This window comes from Paroedura picta, chromosome 7 (genome assembly GCF_049243985.1).
Source record: "Paroedura picta isolate Pp20150507F chromosome 7, Ppicta_v3.0, whole genome shotgun sequence".
NCBI lineage: Eukaryota > Metazoa > Chordata > Lepidosauria > Squamata > Gekkonidae > Paroedura > Paroedura picta.
Genome location: NC_135375.1, coordinates 74499385 through 74517360, shown reverse-complemented (window position 1 = coordinate 74517360; position 17976 = coordinate 74499385). Strand labels below are relative to the sequence as shown.

At 40.5% G+C, this 17976-nt stretch overlaps 1 protein-coding gene across 2 annotated transcripts in view; it reads left to right on the top strand.

The window, feature by feature from the left end:
• GLDC (glycine decarboxylase) overlaps positions 1 to 17976 on the top strand; it is a 40373-nt gene that overhangs the window by 12309 nt on the left and 10088 nt on the right. For both annotated transcript variants that reach the window (XM_077344959.1, XM_077344960.1), the window contains 13 exons: positions 3086 to 3250; positions 3617 to 3694; positions 4900 to 5047; positions 5578 to 5774; positions 7248 to 7344; positions 8326 to 8431; positions 8778 to 8917; positions 11261 to 11341; positions 13962 to 14059; positions 14558 to 14642; positions 14738 to 14779; positions 15974 to 16116; positions 16418 to 16493. In XM_077344959.1, coding sequence (XP_077201074.1) covers positions 3086 to 3250; positions 3617 to 3694; positions 4900 to 5047; positions 5578 to 5774; positions 7248 to 7344; positions 8326 to 8431; positions 8778 to 8917; positions 11261 to 11341; positions 13962 to 14059; positions 14558 to 14642; positions 14738 to 14779; positions 15974 to 16116; positions 16418 to 16493 — 1456 coding nt within the window. The remainder of the gene's footprint in view (positions 1 to 3085; positions 3251 to 3616; positions 3695 to 4899; positions 5048 to 5577; positions 5775 to 7247; positions 7345 to 8325; positions 8432 to 8777; positions 8918 to 11260; positions 11342 to 13961; positions 14060 to 14557; positions 14643 to 14737; positions 14780 to 15973; positions 16117 to 16417; positions 16494 to 17976) is intronic.

The following is a 17976-nucleotide window of genomic DNA, read 5'->3' as shown; positions in this document are numbered from 1 at the left end:
ATCGTTGGCAGATTATTTCCAGTTGATGTTTTGAAAATCCACTGCAAACTTGCCCAGTCTGCACTGTATGCATGGTTCATTAAGGGGTGATATAGTGTAATATCAAAACTGAAAGAGAATGGAAAAGATAAGCAAAGCCACCAATACATAATTTGTCTTAGAATCAATTTTTAAAAATGGGTGTTGAGCTATCCTAAATTTGAATTAATGTCACCATAGATGGAATGATCCCAGCCTGTTATATGTGTGAATTATCTATCGTCTAATACAGGAGTAGTCAAACTGCGGCCCTCCAGATGTCCATGGACTACAATTCCCATGAGCCCCTGCCAGAAAATGCTGGCAGGGACTCATGGGAATTGTAGTCCATGGATATCTGGAGGGCCGCAGTTTGACTACCCCTGGTCTAATACAATACATACAAAGGTAATGGCTGTCCAAATTTTTATTTAATCCGATGGACAGATTTCACACTGCGCATTGGCTTTTTTCAGCAGTTGCCAGTGAGACTTGCATGAAATAAAATTACATGAAGCATTCTAACTCAGCAGAAGAGGCTGTAGTAGCTATGTTTTTATTTATTATTTATTTATTTATTTTAATTTATATACCACCCTTCCCGGAGGCTCATAAAGTAAAGCATACAAAAAGGTGAAACTAAGGCTTAATAACTGCTCTTTGGCATGAGTTAGTTCGAAGAGGAAAATTCTGATCCATTACTGTTTGTTTGATCCACTGAAAATTGCTGTTTATGCGGTAGTAATACAGAAAGATTTGGATATTTAAATAAGCCAGAATTTTTTGTAAGATGAGTGACAGTCACTGGAGTTTAGCAGCTAATTTTTCTTAATGAGAAAATCAACTAGTAACAAGGAAAGGTTGCAATAAGGAAAGTTTGCAAAATAGCAGTAGGTTTCTTTTTCTCTCTCCTAGATTGTCTATCATTTTCATTTGACCGGAGAATAGGGTAGATTTTTTTTAATTGATTGGCTCAGTTACCATCAGATGTTAACATTGTAACATTGGGGACTTCAGCTGCACATGTTTTGGTGTCTATACTTGAACATCTTCACACTACTTCTCTGCTGTGGTGTTGCCTTAGAAACACAGCTAATGAATTCCAGCAACGTGACTAGAACATAAATGAATGGACAAAGAATAGAATGTTTGGCTTCATGAGAGAGTTGACAATGTGTCTAGACTTAACTCTAGAAATCTGCTTTGGTGATAATTAGTGATTATTTTGAGACATATTTGAACTTGTGAGGTTTCATGTGTGTTGGTTAAACCTCTGGCAAATGCATATCAGTACCCATAAAAGAGCAAAGTTAGAGCATACAAAAGAACTCAACAGAAGTAATCAAAATAGGGCATGTATGGGGGACAGATAGTAAAGAACCAGTTTCTGAGGGTATTAATAGTTGCTGTGAGTGATGTACAGGAATGATCCGTTGTGTAAAATGAGGTATCACACTGAGATTTAGAAGAGTTGTTTTTTTTATACCCTGCTTTTCACTGCCTGAAAGACTCAGACTGGCTTACAATCGCCTTCCCTTTCTCTCCCCACAACAGATACCCTGTGAGGTAGGTGGGCCTGAGAGAGCTCTGACAGGACTGCTTGGTCAAAATAGCTTTTGCCCAAGATCACCCAGCTGGTTGCATGTGGAGGAGCAGGGAATCAAACCTGGCTCACCAGAGAGCCACCACTCTTAACCACTACACCACGCTGGCACTTAAAGGTTTTGGTTCTAGGAGAGGGCCTGTGTTACTTAAACATTGGCTAGTGTTAACACTGTTAAATAGCTCACCTGGAGGAGTTTTACTTGTCTAAAGCAGTTGCCTACAAGTCTATTTAATCAGATGGTTACTTATGATGTCTCTTTCTACTCAGAGGATATTATAAAGCTAAATTCAGAAGGTTTTAGTGGGATTGTACTCCCTGTGAACAACTTCAGAGACAGTAAGAAAAACAGAATATCTTGGATTAATGTAGAAAATTGTGCTACTTGGGCATTTTAAAGTATGTTTAAATTGTGACTTTAAAAGGTCTGTGTGTAAGTATAGCCTGTGGAAGTGAAAAATAAATGTTCTATCTTGCTAAAAAATGGAAATCTATAGTTTGTGCACGTTAGCTTTTTAAAACAATGACAAGCTGAAGCTATACATTGTTTTTAAAAATCTGTTCTAGCCCAGCCTTTATTATTTCTATCCCACTCTTTTTGGTCACCCATCTCAGGGCGATGAACGAGCTTTCATTGTATACAATAAAGCAGTTTGGCAATAAAGCCTATAAACTTTAAAATCACAAAGCTATTAAGAACTATCAGAATTATCAGCATCAACAATACATTCCAAGGGTGAAATTGATTGTCAAAGGCATCAGAAGGTGGAAAGAGTAGGAAAGAAAGGACTGGAGGGAGGCCCAGTAGTTTCTGGAGGTATAATTTCCTGACTGGCCTCAACCATAAACCCAGTGGAAGAGCTCCATCTTGAAGGCCCTGTGGAACTTTGTTTAATTAATTTAAAGTTCATTGTATATCAGATTTGATGTGTATTTTATAATTCTGTAATCCACCCTGAAATTTTGAAGATAGGGTGGATTATAAATCTCTAAATAAATATATAGTTTAATGTTAATGGGTGCACTGAATCATTAATGCATCTTCCTTCTAGATTTCTTTTTATACTGTTTTATACTTTTCATTTGGGGGCTTAAAATAAGTGCCCTTCACTAAAAAGTGATATCAAACATAAAGTATAAAACTTCAAATGTACTGAATGAACTCAAAACATTTTATCAGAATAATATATTTTGAAAGTATACTATTAATCAGAACTTTTCTTTTGGCTGAATGAATGTCCACATTATAGAGAGAAGCTTCTTTTTGCTACACAAATGCCATTCTAAAATTGTGGATTTATCCAGTTGAAATGATAATACAAATGATTATTTTAATTGATTTGCCTACATTTTTTTGTAATAAAATTGCCCGTAGATATGCAACTGTCACTTTCTCATTAGACAAACATGTTTTTTTTCATTGCTTGAACACGCTTGAATTCTGAAACCTTTTAATGTCAATAGGATTACCCAGTATACCCCTTACCAGCCAGAAGTGTCCCAAGGCAGACTGGAGAGTTTGCTGAATTATCAGACGATGGTGTGTGACATCACAGGAATGGATGTGTCCAATGCATCTCTATTGGATGAAGGAACTGCTGCTGCAGAAGCAATGCAACTGTGTCACAGGTAAGCAAGTTATGTATATACCTGAAATGAATATCTCATAATGAAATGTTTTGCCTTGCCTTTGCCTTATATTAAAAAGGCTGGGGGCTTGACTTCTGCATGATGTGTTCTTCTGCCAGCCTCACCTGAAATGGAAATCTGGACCACAACTGTCAAAGCCAATCGGAACAGAAGGGGTGCCGGTTTCACTTACATGCATGGAAACTTTTATGCCTTGTACACCAGAAACTACTTTTTTCCAGATAGCATAGTTTAATTATCTTGAAGACAGTATGTAGTTATGCTGCAGTTTTAAACTGAAATAAAGAGTTGTGTTTTCTCGTGAAGCATATTTAAAATATTTAAATGTTCATTTTTCCTCTACAGGCACAATAAAAGGAAGAAGTTTTATGTTGACATCCGATGCCATCCTCAGACAATAGCTGTGGTGCAGACTAGAGCAAAGTAATGTTTGTTTTGTATTCTCTCAAAAGCAATGTCACGCATTGTAAGGGGTATCATTAAAAATGTTAATGTTTTCTAGCTAATTAATTCTAACTGGTGCCCCAGGATCAGTGGGTGCCCAGACCTCCCTTGAAGGAAACAGATAGTTTAAGAGGGAACTCAATGACCACAGCACTTAATTTCTTCTTTAATTACTGATTTTAAATCAACAAGGTGATGCTACATCTTAAGCATTCTATTTCGTTAAGTTACCATTCAAGCACTGAAGAAAGTTCACTCTGTCAGGTGGCATATCTGACAGGTACTCTGTTGCTGTCAGGTGGGAGTCCTGATGGTTGACTGTCACCTCTGATGTTGCCCTGTTGGTCTCAAGTGTGGTGGACTCTGCACAGTTATATAGTTCTCTTGGAGCTTGTTATACCCTCGAGGGCCACCTTTTCACAAACAGTACTGGCCCTGATTTTCCTTTCATAGTAGCTGACCAAAGGACCTGGTCATCATTTTGTATAATTCCAAACTTATGAATAGGGTTGTGCACTTCAGCGGCTGAAGCGCATTACCCTACTTATGTACACTCCCTTGCAAAATTTGGGGTTCAGAACAGTTAAAACTGCATAGGCCAACACATCCTGTCATGGGAAACAGGCACTGGTGGTATCTTTGCTTCCTCTCATACAGTTCAAGACCTGTTTATCAAGACCATCTTGTTCTAGAAGCCAAGGGAGAAAATGACAAGATGCTCTGTGTCTGAACTGTCCTCTGTGTTGATCTCCTCTTGGCTGGCCTCCAAGACATTGGCATCACTCATACGTCTTTTCTAGTCTCCACAAGCGAAGCAATAAGCTATCAATTTCACACACTGTTTTATCAACGTATTTAATGTTGACTATCATTTTGATTTATTTCTGCTTCTCAACTGGGACCATGTCAACATGCATCCAAAATGAAGCTCTTTGGGATAGAATTTCTGCACAGAGACTGAATAAATATCACACTTTGAGGGAAAAAGAGAGATCCAGAGCAGCAGCAGCAGCCCTCGTATGCAGTACATCCCTTTGAGTTCATGGTTCTTAGGAACCACTTTGGGGAAGAAAAGGCAGGAAATCCCTTGTCCAGGCTTATGTCTGGGTCCAGGGGAAACTGACCATAAGGTGGCTTAGTCTTAGGAAATAGTTTCCTGCTGCTGGATATCATTTGCTTTGCAGTTACACTGGGATCCTTGTGGAGCTGAAGCTGCCTCATGAGATGGACTTCAGTGAGAAAGATGTCAGTGGAGTGCTGTTCCAGTATCCAGATACTGAGGGGAGAATCGAAGACTTCACTGGACTTGTTGATCAGGCTCATCAGAATGGGGTAAAAGCAGGTTGTGATAAATATCTACATGGATTGTGTGTGTGGTAAATGAGCTGCTATGTTGCAGCTGTTGAAGAGCATTCTCCCAGTATGCCAGTTGGTAGGAACATCTGTGCTCCTGCATCCTCATGGATTGCCCTGCAATAATTCGAGCAGAGGCGACAAACAGGTCTGTATGTAGGTTCTTTGGTATAAGTAAATCTGCAGTGTCTGTTCATATAAATGTTGGAGATCCATTATATTTTTTATCATATTCGAATCATTGAGGATATATAATTAGTAGCTAATATGTGCTACATTCAACAGACAGTTTGAAAATATTACTGTGTATTTTCATTGGGCTGGTTACTATGGTACCCAAGGGGGGGGGGGAGACTGATCTCCAGGAAAAAGGAGTTAATGAATGCTGTCCTTTGCTTCTTTAAGAAAAAACTTGTGTGCATCACATTGTAAGATCTTTTAGATCATTTCTGTGTAGCTTTTTCACCATAAAAGATGCCAACAACTAAGCTGGCCTTCTCTTGTTTCAGACTCTTGCCTGCTGTGCAACTGACCTGTTAGCTCTGTGCATCTTGAAACCTCCAGGAGAGTTTGGTGTTGATGTTGCTTTGGGTAGCTCTCAGAGGTTTGGGGTACCACTTTGTTATGGTGGACCACATGCAGCGTTCTTTGCTGTCAAGGAGAATTTGGTGCGAATGATGCCTGGAAGAATGGTGGGGGTTACAAGGTAAAGTATGTTTTAGCTTAAAATCTGAATCCCAGACCTCTCATGGGAGTTTGCAGAGCATGGTTTTAGTGGATAGTAGTAAACTGGTGCAAAATTAAAGTCCACTAAAGTAGTGTTTCCTTCTATGTGCCATTACCTGTTCTTTTCTCATGAAGAGGAATATCAGTCTAAAATCACTTTTATTTTCATTATTCAATAAAATTCAACTCTTCGTCCAAACAGATTTACTTGCTGAACTTTAACATAGAATATGCTTGTATCAAACCACATTAGGCTGTTTTGATGCTATAAAACCTTAATTGTGTCTTACCTCCTGTTACATCTATTCTAATCCACCACAATTCCCAAAAATAATGAAGGTAACTAGTTAGAACTGTTAAATAGTAAAGTTACAGTCAAAACTTGTACACTTCCAAAAAAGAATTTGTGGTGATCTTCAAGAAGCCATTGATACTTTGCACAAGCATGTAGACTATGCAAGTGAAAAATCTAAGACCATCTGAAAATTTGAAATTAGCTGATCTGCTATGAATTGCAAGGATTTTACGTTTATACTATTACTTGGTTTATAAACACCGGATCCAGCTACTACCTTCCCAGATTGTGAAGGTAATATTGGTTGAACTTCACCTGAATTTTATTGATGGATAAATTGGACTTGGTCCAGAACTTTGCAGCCTACTGGAAGATGCTAATTAAGGCAAGTACAGAGGAAGATCAGTGCAGGATGAGGGCCCAGTTCTTCTATTTGCACCCAAATGTCTCTCCTGCAAATATTTCCCTTCCATACTATTTTGTTCTACAGGCAGGCCTCTTCCAGTCCTAACAGCCATGTTGCAGGACAGAAGTAGTAAAATTGCCTGGGAGAACTGGCAAGCCTGTGAATGGTTAAGTTGCCCCCCCATACACACCATATACACACACATGCATTTGCCTTCCAAGGGAACCATGAGGCTGGGAATCTAGGTTATTGGAAATCTAGTTATTGGTATTTTAATGGAATTTTATTGTTACGGGGTTTTATCAATTGTCGCCTGCCACAAGCCAGTTACTGGGAATGGCAGGATTCAAAAATAAATAAATAAATGGTTTCCTTACTATTTAATGACCTCTCTAAGGAAAGCATTTTCAAAGGGGGAAAGGGAGTTTATGGTGCCTTCCCCACTAGCCATTTTCCTCATGTTTTTTTTTTGGGGGGGGGAGGGTTGCCTCACAGGGCTACACTTTGTATTAATGGCTATCACAGTGAGCTAACATCTTTCCTCATCCCATTTGACCCCAGCAGATGCTGAAGAGAGGGGGGGCCCTGATGCAAATATTTGTTCAGTGATCATTTAATAATTTTGCAAGAGTTTTCTGTTATTCAAGCTTATGGGTTTCTTGTGGACCAGTTACTGTTATGTTGACAGACGGAGAGACTTTTAAGCAATTGAAGTAATCTATTTCTGTCCCCCCTCCCCCAAATGGCTCAAGGGATGCAAATGGGAAAGAAGTATATCGCCTTGCACTGCAAACCAGAGAGCAACATATCAGGAGGGATAAGGCTACAAGCAATATCTGCACTGCTCAGGTGAGCTTTTTTGAGGGTTTCAGTTGGTGAGGGCCATTTAAGAGTAGCTGTGAATTGCCCTTCATAGCTGGTCATCATCACATTTAGCAAGCAGCCAAGATGCCTGGCAGCTTTTGCTGGTGGTACAAATGTGTTCTGCCAGACTTTTAAATTAAAGTAATAGGTTAGGCCTTGCGCCCTAACCATGATCAAAATACTCTAGTCCAAGGAAGAGAGAAATGTGATAAAAAAATGCTACTTCTTTTGACATTTTGATCCCAGAATAGGTTCTTGCCACACATCATTATGGAGAGGCAAAGCGTAAATACAGAGCTGTATTTGAATCAAAGCTTATGCTGGTGTGGAAGGTACACACCTTGAGGGTGGCGAACCTGCACTTGAGAAGATTTGTAGCCTTTACCTGGAATATCTGCATTATAATGTTGCAGTCTGGGAGATGTGATGTGAGGGGTATCCACGTAGTAGCAAGGCTCCAGTCGTTTTGGACTCTGATTTCTGGAACTAAAAGATGTGTCCAATTTGTCCCTGGGATGCAGACTGAGATTAGGATCCCTGGTATGGGCTTCTACCACAGGCTGAGAGCTGGCTCTGGAGACTCTACATGGGAAAATATGCTATTGGATACCCAGCTAAGAGACATTGGGGTTGCCATGCCCTAGGCTAATGTGCCCAAGTGCATCAAGGGTCTCCGTGCCTACCATTGGCAAGGACAGTATTGTGCCACAGACTATAATTACTCAAATGTACAGCTAATAAAAGATGTTTTGCATATATTACAGTCAAGACCTTGTAAAGCGTTATTGCATTGTTGATAATGTCAGGCATAATTGTAACTTTCTTTGCCTTTTTGTTCAGATTATATATAATGATGATCAGTGTATGAATAGTAATGTCTTTCTTAATATACTGCAGAAACGTTTAACTTCTAATTATACTAACATGCTAGCAAATTGACATGTTTACCCATTTGGTCTATTTTAGGCACTTTTGGCTAACATGGCCGCAATGTTTGGAGTCTATCATGGTGCTAATGGATTAAAGCACATTGCCAGGAGAGTGCATAATGCCACTCTGATTTTAGCTGAAGGTAAGTGAATATTTAATGGCTGCATGGTGGCAGGTCTTAAGTGATTGACATAATCTAGTCAAAAACAGAATCCAGTACTTTGAAAAAACAGATTGTGGAATTATTGGTCAGAAGAACTGTTTAAGAGACTAGGAAAACTGGCAGTGAAGCAAGCAGATTGGCCAACACGTTTCTTCTTAAATTGCACCAACTTAATTCCAGTGCAGTAACACCCATGTTATTCCAGCTCTGGTCCCCAGCACAGTTACTGATAAAATTGGAAACAACCCCTCAAAAAGCATATGGACCTTTAAGGAAACATGATTGGCTAGTGGCGCAGAGAGTTTTTATGTGTTGTTTCTGATAGGTCTGAAGAGAGCAGGTCATAAACTGCAACATGACGTATTTTTTGATACCCTGAAAATCCAGTGTGGTTGTGATGTTCAAGAGGTCTTGTGCAGGGCAGCCCAGAGACAAATAAACCTGCGGATTTACAGCAATGGAACAGTAAGTGACAGTTTACGGACTGAACTCTTCCAGTAGGATTTGTTAATTCTTTAAAGTACTGTAGAGACTTTAAAATACTGTAGTAATTTTATGAACATAAGGGTACTTAACATGGAAGTCATTTATTTACTGTGTAAGTAGATGTTACCTTGTAATGTCTGCTTTAAAAAAATGTGGTTGCACATGTACTGGTGTCAGACTAAGGAGCTGAAAATCAAGTTCTATTGATCTTTGACAGCTCCATATATTCCTCAGGTCTCCCCCATCCTTATAATTTTTCTGTAAATTGCACTGCAAATATTTTATGGTGCTGGGGTTGTATTTATCTCTATGAAAATGAGTTGGAAACTGCATTGAGGCTGAAACTGACAAAATGCTGTGATTTCTTCCTGGTGCCTTTGTTGCTGATCTCTTCCCATTCTTAAAGGGTGGCATTTTGTCTTTGTTGCTGGTTGGTAGGTTTTTTGTTTTGTTTTTTCATTTTTATGACTAATTTTAAGCAATCTACCCAACCCACCCTCTGGTGTAGTAAAAATACTTTTCCCCATACGTTAAAAAACACCAGGGGTATTGTTAAGTTTCCAGATTTATAAAGACACTCTTTTTCATCCTCCTTTTTAATTCTTTGAGAATTTATTCCCAAATACTTGTAGATGTGATAGTTATTTATTATACTTGAATCTTACTGTTTCTTCATGGGGGAATCTTCCATGCAGGCCGAATACTAACCCATACCTATTTAGCCTCAAGCGTTGAGATCCCTCCGGCATCTTCAGACCACTTGTTATTTATGACAAACTAATGATAGTAGCTCGTCTGGAAAAAGTGACACTCCTATGCAAATGAAATCTTTGCAGCCTGTTACTTAATGTTATTCATTGCTGGGATTCTTAGAATTTGTCAGAGAAAGTTACAAAGTCTTCTCTGACTGTAGTAAAACATTGCAAACAAACCAGTGTTTATTTTTGATGAGAACAAACCTGGTTTATCATTGGGTTCCCATGCTGCCTCCTCCCCTCATGCATAGAACCCAGGTTGAAGACTTCTCTGGTTGAACGAAAACTGGAGTCTCTACTGATGGCCAAACTGGGGGGTTTAAATGTAGTTTATTTCTTGGCTACAGGCCAGGATTCTGTACCAAGGAAGGTGAATACAGTGCTCAAGGATAAACCAGATTCATTTTCAGCATTCGAAAATTAGAAGTTGGTCTAAACAGAGCCTATAACTCTGGTGCCTTTGAGACTCTATTTTATATCATTTTTAAAGTTTCATACTTTAAATTGTCTGAAAATATTTAATAATTTAGTAATAAATATATTTAGTAGGAACTTGCTGAGATCCAGAAGACCCACAAAGAGCAATCCTCTATTAAGAAGGCTACAAGAACTATACACTAAACCTATAGAATCTATAGAAATATTAGTCTTGAGTTTTCTAGTTAGATGTTTTCTGAAGGCTTTAAGCATGGTGGAAAGTTGCTTTAAACATAATGTTGCTATTGTAACAATTCAGAAGTTGTAGATTGGGTGTGCAAGAACAAGAAATTCATTTTAAAAAATCTGTATATACTGATATTCACTGATATGGTATTTGGATTTAGTAATATACAGGAATCCCAAAAATATTACACCCTCTGTTGTTAGGTGTAAAGTCGTGTCTGACCTATTGCGACCCCATGGACAATGATCCTCCAGGCCTTCCTGTCCTCTACTATTCCCCGGAGTCCTCTGGAGACCATTAAATTAAATGGCAAACCCATTCAGAGCTCTAGATCTTCCGGCGTAGCCTTGACCAAAAACCTGGTAGAAGAGCTCCATCTTGCAGGCCCTGAAGAACTGGTATAGCTCCTGCAGGGCCCTCAGCTTATCTGGGAGCTCATTTTACCAGGCGGGACCAGGGCCAGAAGCATCTCATACAGACCAGGGATCACCAGTTTATTAGTATCTGCAGAATGCAAGGCTCTGCAGGGGGCATAGGGAGACAGGTGGTCCTTAAGATACATTGGGCCCAGGCTGCCTATGGGATTGAAACCAGAACAAAAGGAGGAAAGACCCCTTGAAGAGAGAGCTGAAAGGTAATTTTGTAGCTCTTTAAAGTTTAAACCTCTTCACTCACAGCTATTCAATTTAGGTAGGTATCAACTATGGTGGTAGTCAAAAAGATTCTCTAATTGTATTTAGATTTTAAAATACCTAAACAATACCAGCAATGTATTTTTGAGGGGGTTTATTTTTCCTCATAAAAACCAAATGTACAGTCCTAATTGTAGATAAAGTATTAATGAGGAATTAACATAAAAAGAATCTAGATGTTTATATGCTTCTTCATTTGTGCCTGTTGCAGGTTGGCCTATCTCTTGATGAAACTATAACTGAAAAAGATCTGGATGACCTATTATGGATCTTTGGTTGTGAATCTTCAGCTGTAAGTAGTGCTGTGGTTAAAGCACTTCATGTGCAGTCAGGGAACAGCATGCTAATATCAGATAGGGTGCAAACCTGTCCATCACAGACATAGCATTGTGGATTCCTGTAGTCTTAACAACACAACTCATACACATTGGGGTGGGCAAGCAGCAAAAGGATCTTTTGGCTGAGGGAAAGGTTTGTTAGCCCGTGGGTGTTTCCATCATGCTCAGTCCTTAGTACAAGTTGTTTGTGCTCTGGAGCTTAGGTAACTAGCACTAAGAGGATGGAGAAGGAGATCTGGTTGGGGATCCAACTTGGTGTGGTGGTTAGGAGGGCGGACTTCTAATCTGGCGAGCTGGGTTTGATTCTGTGCTCCCCCCACATGCAACCAGCTTGGGTGTCCTTGGGCTCACCACGGCACTGTTCTGACTGAGCAGTGATATCAGGGCTCTCTCAGCCTCACCTACCTCACAGGGTGTCTGCTGGGGGAGAGAAAGAGGAAGGCAAATGTAAGTCACTTTGAGACTCCTCCGGGTAGAGAAAAGTGGCATATAAGAACTAATTCTTCTTCCGAGGTGCCAATTCAGTTGCCATTCACTGAGATTGTCTTACTTTATTGCTTGCATGTAGAGCAGTTGAGATTATGGGGGTGAGTTTACAGAGGTGGGGAGCTGAAATGTCTCCGTAACTTTTACTTGAGAACATTTACTGTTGCTTTGAAAGGGATTAAATTTAAGGTTCTCCAAATTATTCTGTTGGCAAAATCCAATTAGGTCAAGTATAGGAAGTTAACATCCTTTATTAAGTTAGGTGTGAAATTGCTGGCTTGATTTGTATTATGGCTGAAAATTTTTATTATGGCTTAACAGATTTTCCAGCAAGTAATATCCTGCTTTTAAAATTAAACTGTGTGTGGTAAAACGGTGGCTGAATAGCTGTCTGTTTGCTGAAACACTGAATAATGCTTGTTTCTGGATTTGCTCCATGAAATAAGTGTCATGAGGCTGTAATTTGTTCCCTGAAATCCTAGGATTCAGAATCCTTAAAAGGGCAGCTGCCTCAACTGTTAAATACTTTAGGAAGGGTTGTGTCAGTCCTTGGCTCTTGTGGCACAGGCAGCTGGGCCAGGAGGAGGAGCCGAGCATGACTTTGGGGTCTGGAGGCAAATTTCCTGCAAGCCAGACTGGCCAGAGAGTCTGGTTCTCTTGGGAGAGGGGGTATCACCTGGGTGTATGAAATTGGGGTTTCTGTGGGTAGGCAGGCAGTTGCGAGTTCCCTGCATTGTGCAGAGGTTGGACCAGATGACCCTGGAGGTCCCTTCCAACTCCATGATTCTATTATACTAAAAAGTAACATATTAAGTAATGGCTCAAATTCCTTTAATTATAGCAAAACAAGATCTGGGAAGGAATCTTAAACTACTTAATTTTGCTGGAAGCTATCTCCCTTGATCTGAGTTTTAAACAATAGTTTAAACAAGTGGAGACCTGCAAGAACTGGGGAAGGGATTAATTGCATATCTTAAGTTTTATCACTGCCGCCAGGCCTGGCTTCTTCCCTTCCACACACACCAGTAAGCGCCACACAACTCCCTATGCCTGGACCTGCCAAGGTTTCTCCCCACCCACATCGAAGATCATGCTGATGAGCCCCAAACAGCTCCCAGCTGCTGGACCATCAATGCTTCCTCCCTGTTTAACAGGGATGAGCCCTGCACAGCTTTGGGCTGCTGAACCTGCTAAGGTTCCCCCCCCCCACCAATCAATGGCCACAAGCCGCTTGCGGCTCCTGGCCATTGTTAATCTGTTAATCTACCCCTATCTCTTTTGACACTTTTTCTCCAGCAGTCTACCCAATCCTTGCTGCATCCTTCACCTACCAGACACTACCCTTGGCAGTCCACTGACCCCCACCCTTGCCTTCTTCCCACCCACTACCCCTCACATTTACCATTCATATACCCTCAGCTTGCTGCTTTCCCCACCTACCCTCCAACGGGTCAGCAGTAGGCTGCTGGCTTGAGGGAGTGGAAGTTGCAGGAGGGGAAAGCCCATTCCCACACCTATCTGCTGGGTCTCCCAGGCTGCCATATTGTGCTACTGTTGGGCTCAACACTACTCCCAGGCTGTTGTGTCTCTGATCCTGGGTCCAGCTTGGCTCCTGACCTACTGGGCACCTTGAGATAGGTGTGTTTTCTGTGCTTGCCCCAAGTTTGTAGAAAAATCTCTCTAGCCTCCACATGGCCCTGATCTGTGAATTTAGCTATCTGCGATTGGGGCCATGGGTGGCCATTAGATTGATTTTTGCACTTTGAGCTTTGTGTGGCAAAGTGTAAATTGAAAGATAAATTCACTTTCAGATATTTCTAACTGATACGCTGCATGGATGCTTCAGACCAAGGAGGACAACTCCCCTGGAAGTATATCTTTGCAGATAAATGTCTCATAGCCAGCATTTCCTGCAAGTAGCTTGAAAGTTGTACACATTAGTGTTTCACTGACAGTTAATTAGTCAATTACTACAATCTAGGTAAAAGATCTGAGATGAGAAATAAATAGCCTTCAGTTTCTAGATGAATACATTGTGTAAGCAAAGAAATCATACCCATGAGCGCATATGCTTCTTTTCTTTTAAAGGAACTGGTTGCTGAAAGCATGGGTGAAGAAACAAGGGTCATTTTTGGCACTCCATTTAAGAGAACTTCAGAATTCCTTACACATCAAGTATTCAACAGGTTTGTGACATTCATTGGACTGTCTGTCTGTTCTTAGTTGTGCTTTCCGTTTTTATTTGATCAAGTTGGATTAAGGATTATAATAGCAGAACAGGGATTTAATTTTCAGACTTCAAAGTGTTATTGCCTACAAGCTATGGGGAAGTTAAGGACTGAACTCTCTAGCTCTACTCCCACATATATTTACATTTAGAAAGATGCCTGAAAACTTGAGGAAGTTGCCTAAACTTTTGATAATGCATGCATGCATCTAAATATGGAGGCCACATACCATTATTGGATCTGAAACATTACTTATTTTACGTTCATGCTAGGTGGATAATGTAACATATTGTCAGATGATGGGCAACTATTTGTAAAAACAAAATAGAAGCAAGAAAAAGGAAGGGTCCAGTGTTTTGCAGTTGTGTCTAATAACATGGTATTTTTGGGGATGCTAACTGTATTGTCTGGATTGCTTAGTGAACTGGCTTGTTAATGTAATGTTTTTGTCTTCAGCTATCATTCTGAAACAAATATTGTCCGGTATATGAAAAGACTGGAAAACAAAGATATTTCCCTTGTTCACAGCATGATTCCTTTAGTAGGTATAAATTAAAAAGGTAAAATTGGTATTTGCTAGTCTCCTTTAATGAAACCCACTGATTGCATTTGAATGTGTTTATTTTTTGTCCCCAGGGATCCTGTACAATGAAGCTGAACAGTTCAACAGAACTTATGGTAAGCTTTTCTAGCAACTGTATGCCTTTTCTGAGAACAATAGAAAAAAAAAGTAATAGGTGGCCCACTCACTGCCTACTTTACCTTGCAAGTGGCCAGTAAACAATTCCAGACTTAGTGGATGCCTTAAGAAGAACAGAACACTGAAGACTGTCTTATGCAGCCTCTTTTTCCTTCTCGTGAAAGTATGCTTTGAATTACCATATTGGGGAGATCCAGGTGGAAGTGGGTTTGAAGGTGGGCTTAGAAATTTTAGGCATGTTGTGGCATCTGACCTGTTTGCCAGAAATCCTCCTCTGGATTTCTTCATGAGACTGTTGAGAGGAAAATTAGTTGTATGAACTTGCTCCAAGAACATTTCAGAATCCTACTTATACTCACAAGGAGGGTGAAATAGTTGATAATTCAGTTAAAAAGAACCCACCCCAGAAACATGGAGTCTATGTATTCCTACACTTCTACTTTAAGGGAATAATTAGTAATCAGCACCCAGCATGTGAAAAACATACTCTGACTCATGCCTACAAGTGAGGCTTTCTATATATATTCTTACTTTCTGAACTGTTCGGAAAACAATGTGGTTCGGTAACAGTAATATAACTCCACTTTCCCCACATTTTTCTACTGTTCCATGTTGCTTATGGTTTCACTTCATTCATCATTGTTCATTCATCATCTAATTTATTTGTATTATTCCTATTCTGTTCTATGTGAACTGCCCCGAGCCTTCAGGGAGGGCAGTATATAAATATAATAAATAAATAAATAAATAGATTACCCCCAAATTCAAAAGACAGGTGATAAAAAGGAAACGTTCCACCTATGAAGAAGAGTTGGTTCTTATCTGCCACTTATCTCTACCAGCAGGAGTCTCAAAGTGGCTTACAATTACATTCCCTTTCCCCTCCCCACAACAGACACCCTGTGAGGTGGGTGAGGCTGGGAGAGCCCTGATATTACTGCTCAGTCAGAACAGCTTTATCAGTGCTGTGGCGAGCCCAAGGTCACCCAGCTGGCTGCATGTGGAGAAGGAGCGGGGAATAAAAACCCAGCTTGCCAGATTAGAAATCTGTGCTCCTACCAACTACAACAACCTTGCTCTATGCAGTGAATAAACCTGTGTCAGGGGTCATTAATCACATTTTTAATGCAGAAGAATTACTTTATTTTCTCCTTTCCCCCTTTCTTCTGTAGCCTATCACATGGAAGGAATTCGCCCATATCCACCCTTTCGTACCTCTAGATCAGGCTCAAGGATACCAGCAACTCTTCAAGGAGCTTGAAAAGGATCTGTGTGAGATCACAGGTTATGACAAAATTTCCTTTCAACCAAACAGGTAGGAGCAACCTTGCTTGTCTCAACAGTTTCTTGGGCAGGCTTTAAACACATAGATAATTTTTTCCTGTCCAGGTATCTCTTCAGTGCAAGAAGCAAGCACACTGTGTCTTCATGCAATCATAGTTATGAATGTCCACATGCCTATTTAGTAATGTGTGGTGAAATTGAACCATCATGGGAATTTGTTACACAGTGTACATTTGAAGTATGGTCTTTTATGGACCTTGCTTTAAAATGGCCTTTTACAAACTGAGTACTGAATTGTATTCTTTGACATTTTATGTTTTGTGGTTTTGCAGTGGGGCCCAAGGCGAATACGCTGGATTGGCTGCGATCAAGGCTTATTTAAATGCCAAAGGAGAAAGGCATCGAAGTGTAAGTGAAAAAGATGGGTTTTAACTAACATTGACCCGACAGTCCTGCAAGCTACTAGCTACCCACAGAAGTGAGGCTTGTTTTTCAAACCATGGAGACTTTTAAAAGTTTGGCAATGTTACTTTAATGTACTCACAGGGAGCAGGGCCTATGACTGTTTACCATGAGCAAAAAGTCCAACTGCTGCTTTAAGAAGCTGTAAGAGAAAATTGTCCTGTCATTTATCTTTGTCCTACCTGTATTCAGATTTTCAGAAAGATGAACTGATGAATCCCAAAAGCTTTTCCTTCATATGCCCTCTGCATCCTTGCATGAGTCCATGTGGCTAAATGAAGCCTGATGCTCATGGAAGGCCAAAAAACTATCCTGCAGTGGTGTTGCTGACAAGTGCAAGGGAAGTTCCTGCAGGATCATGGCCTCATGAACAGATTGCAAAAGCAGGTGAAACACATGGCAAATTTGTTAGGGAAAGAGCCATACCTTGATGCCAGAGGAGCCTGCAGAATGGCAGGTCTTAGAATCATAGGCTTGGAAGGGAACTCCAGGATCATCAAGTCCAACTTTCTGCAGAATGCAGGAAATTCACAACTACCTGCCTGCCCACAGTGACACCAATTCCATGTCCACTTGATTCCCCCACCTGCCCCTGCCCTGCAAGCTTAAGGGAAAGAGGAAATGAGCCATCTTATGGGGCCTTGGGATGATAGTGTCTCTTCCCAGGGAAGTTCATGGGAGAAAGCAGCACAGGAGAAGTAGGGAGAGAGGTCTGACATAGGCTCAGCTATAAAGGGGGTGGGAGGTGGGGAGAGAGGAGGGTAGTTTTGGCTGGCAAGGAGAAGGCAACGTGACTGGTCATGGAGTTGAGACCCAAGAAGCAGTGGGCTCCTCCCAGTCCATGCTGTCCTTTTTAGTCTGACTGCATTACTTTAATGTGTGTACAGGGCACAAGAGACATGAAGGAGCCAGTCTCAGGTGCAGGAACTTAGAGAAAGCCACCCAGCTGTACCTGGGTCATAATAAGGAAACATAAGAAAGATATCTGATATCTGCTGACTTTTGTGAACAGCATGGAGGCAGATATAGGTTGCCACACAACAGCATGGAAACCAATTATTGTTGTGTGCCTGATGAAAATTACATTAAGTGCTAAAATATTACTTATCCTTTTCACTGTGCAAAGGGAATGGATGGGGGAGAAAGGGTCTGGAGTTCCACCTTGTCTCTCATCCATGCAGAGTTTGGGAAGCAGCTAGTAGTGGTGCATACATGCAGGAGCTAAGCCTTTGAGTTGCATTATATTTCAGAGCTTCCCTTCGGGAAGCAAGATGGTTGCTCCCAAGTATCTCTGAAGTTTAGCCCTACATCAAAGTTAGTTATGATTGCAAGTTCTGGCTCATATTCAAAGCTAGCCAAAATGTGTGAACTCTGCTGCTAACTTCCGTTGCTTCTTATAGTAACTCAAAGAATAAAGCAGTGTATGTAA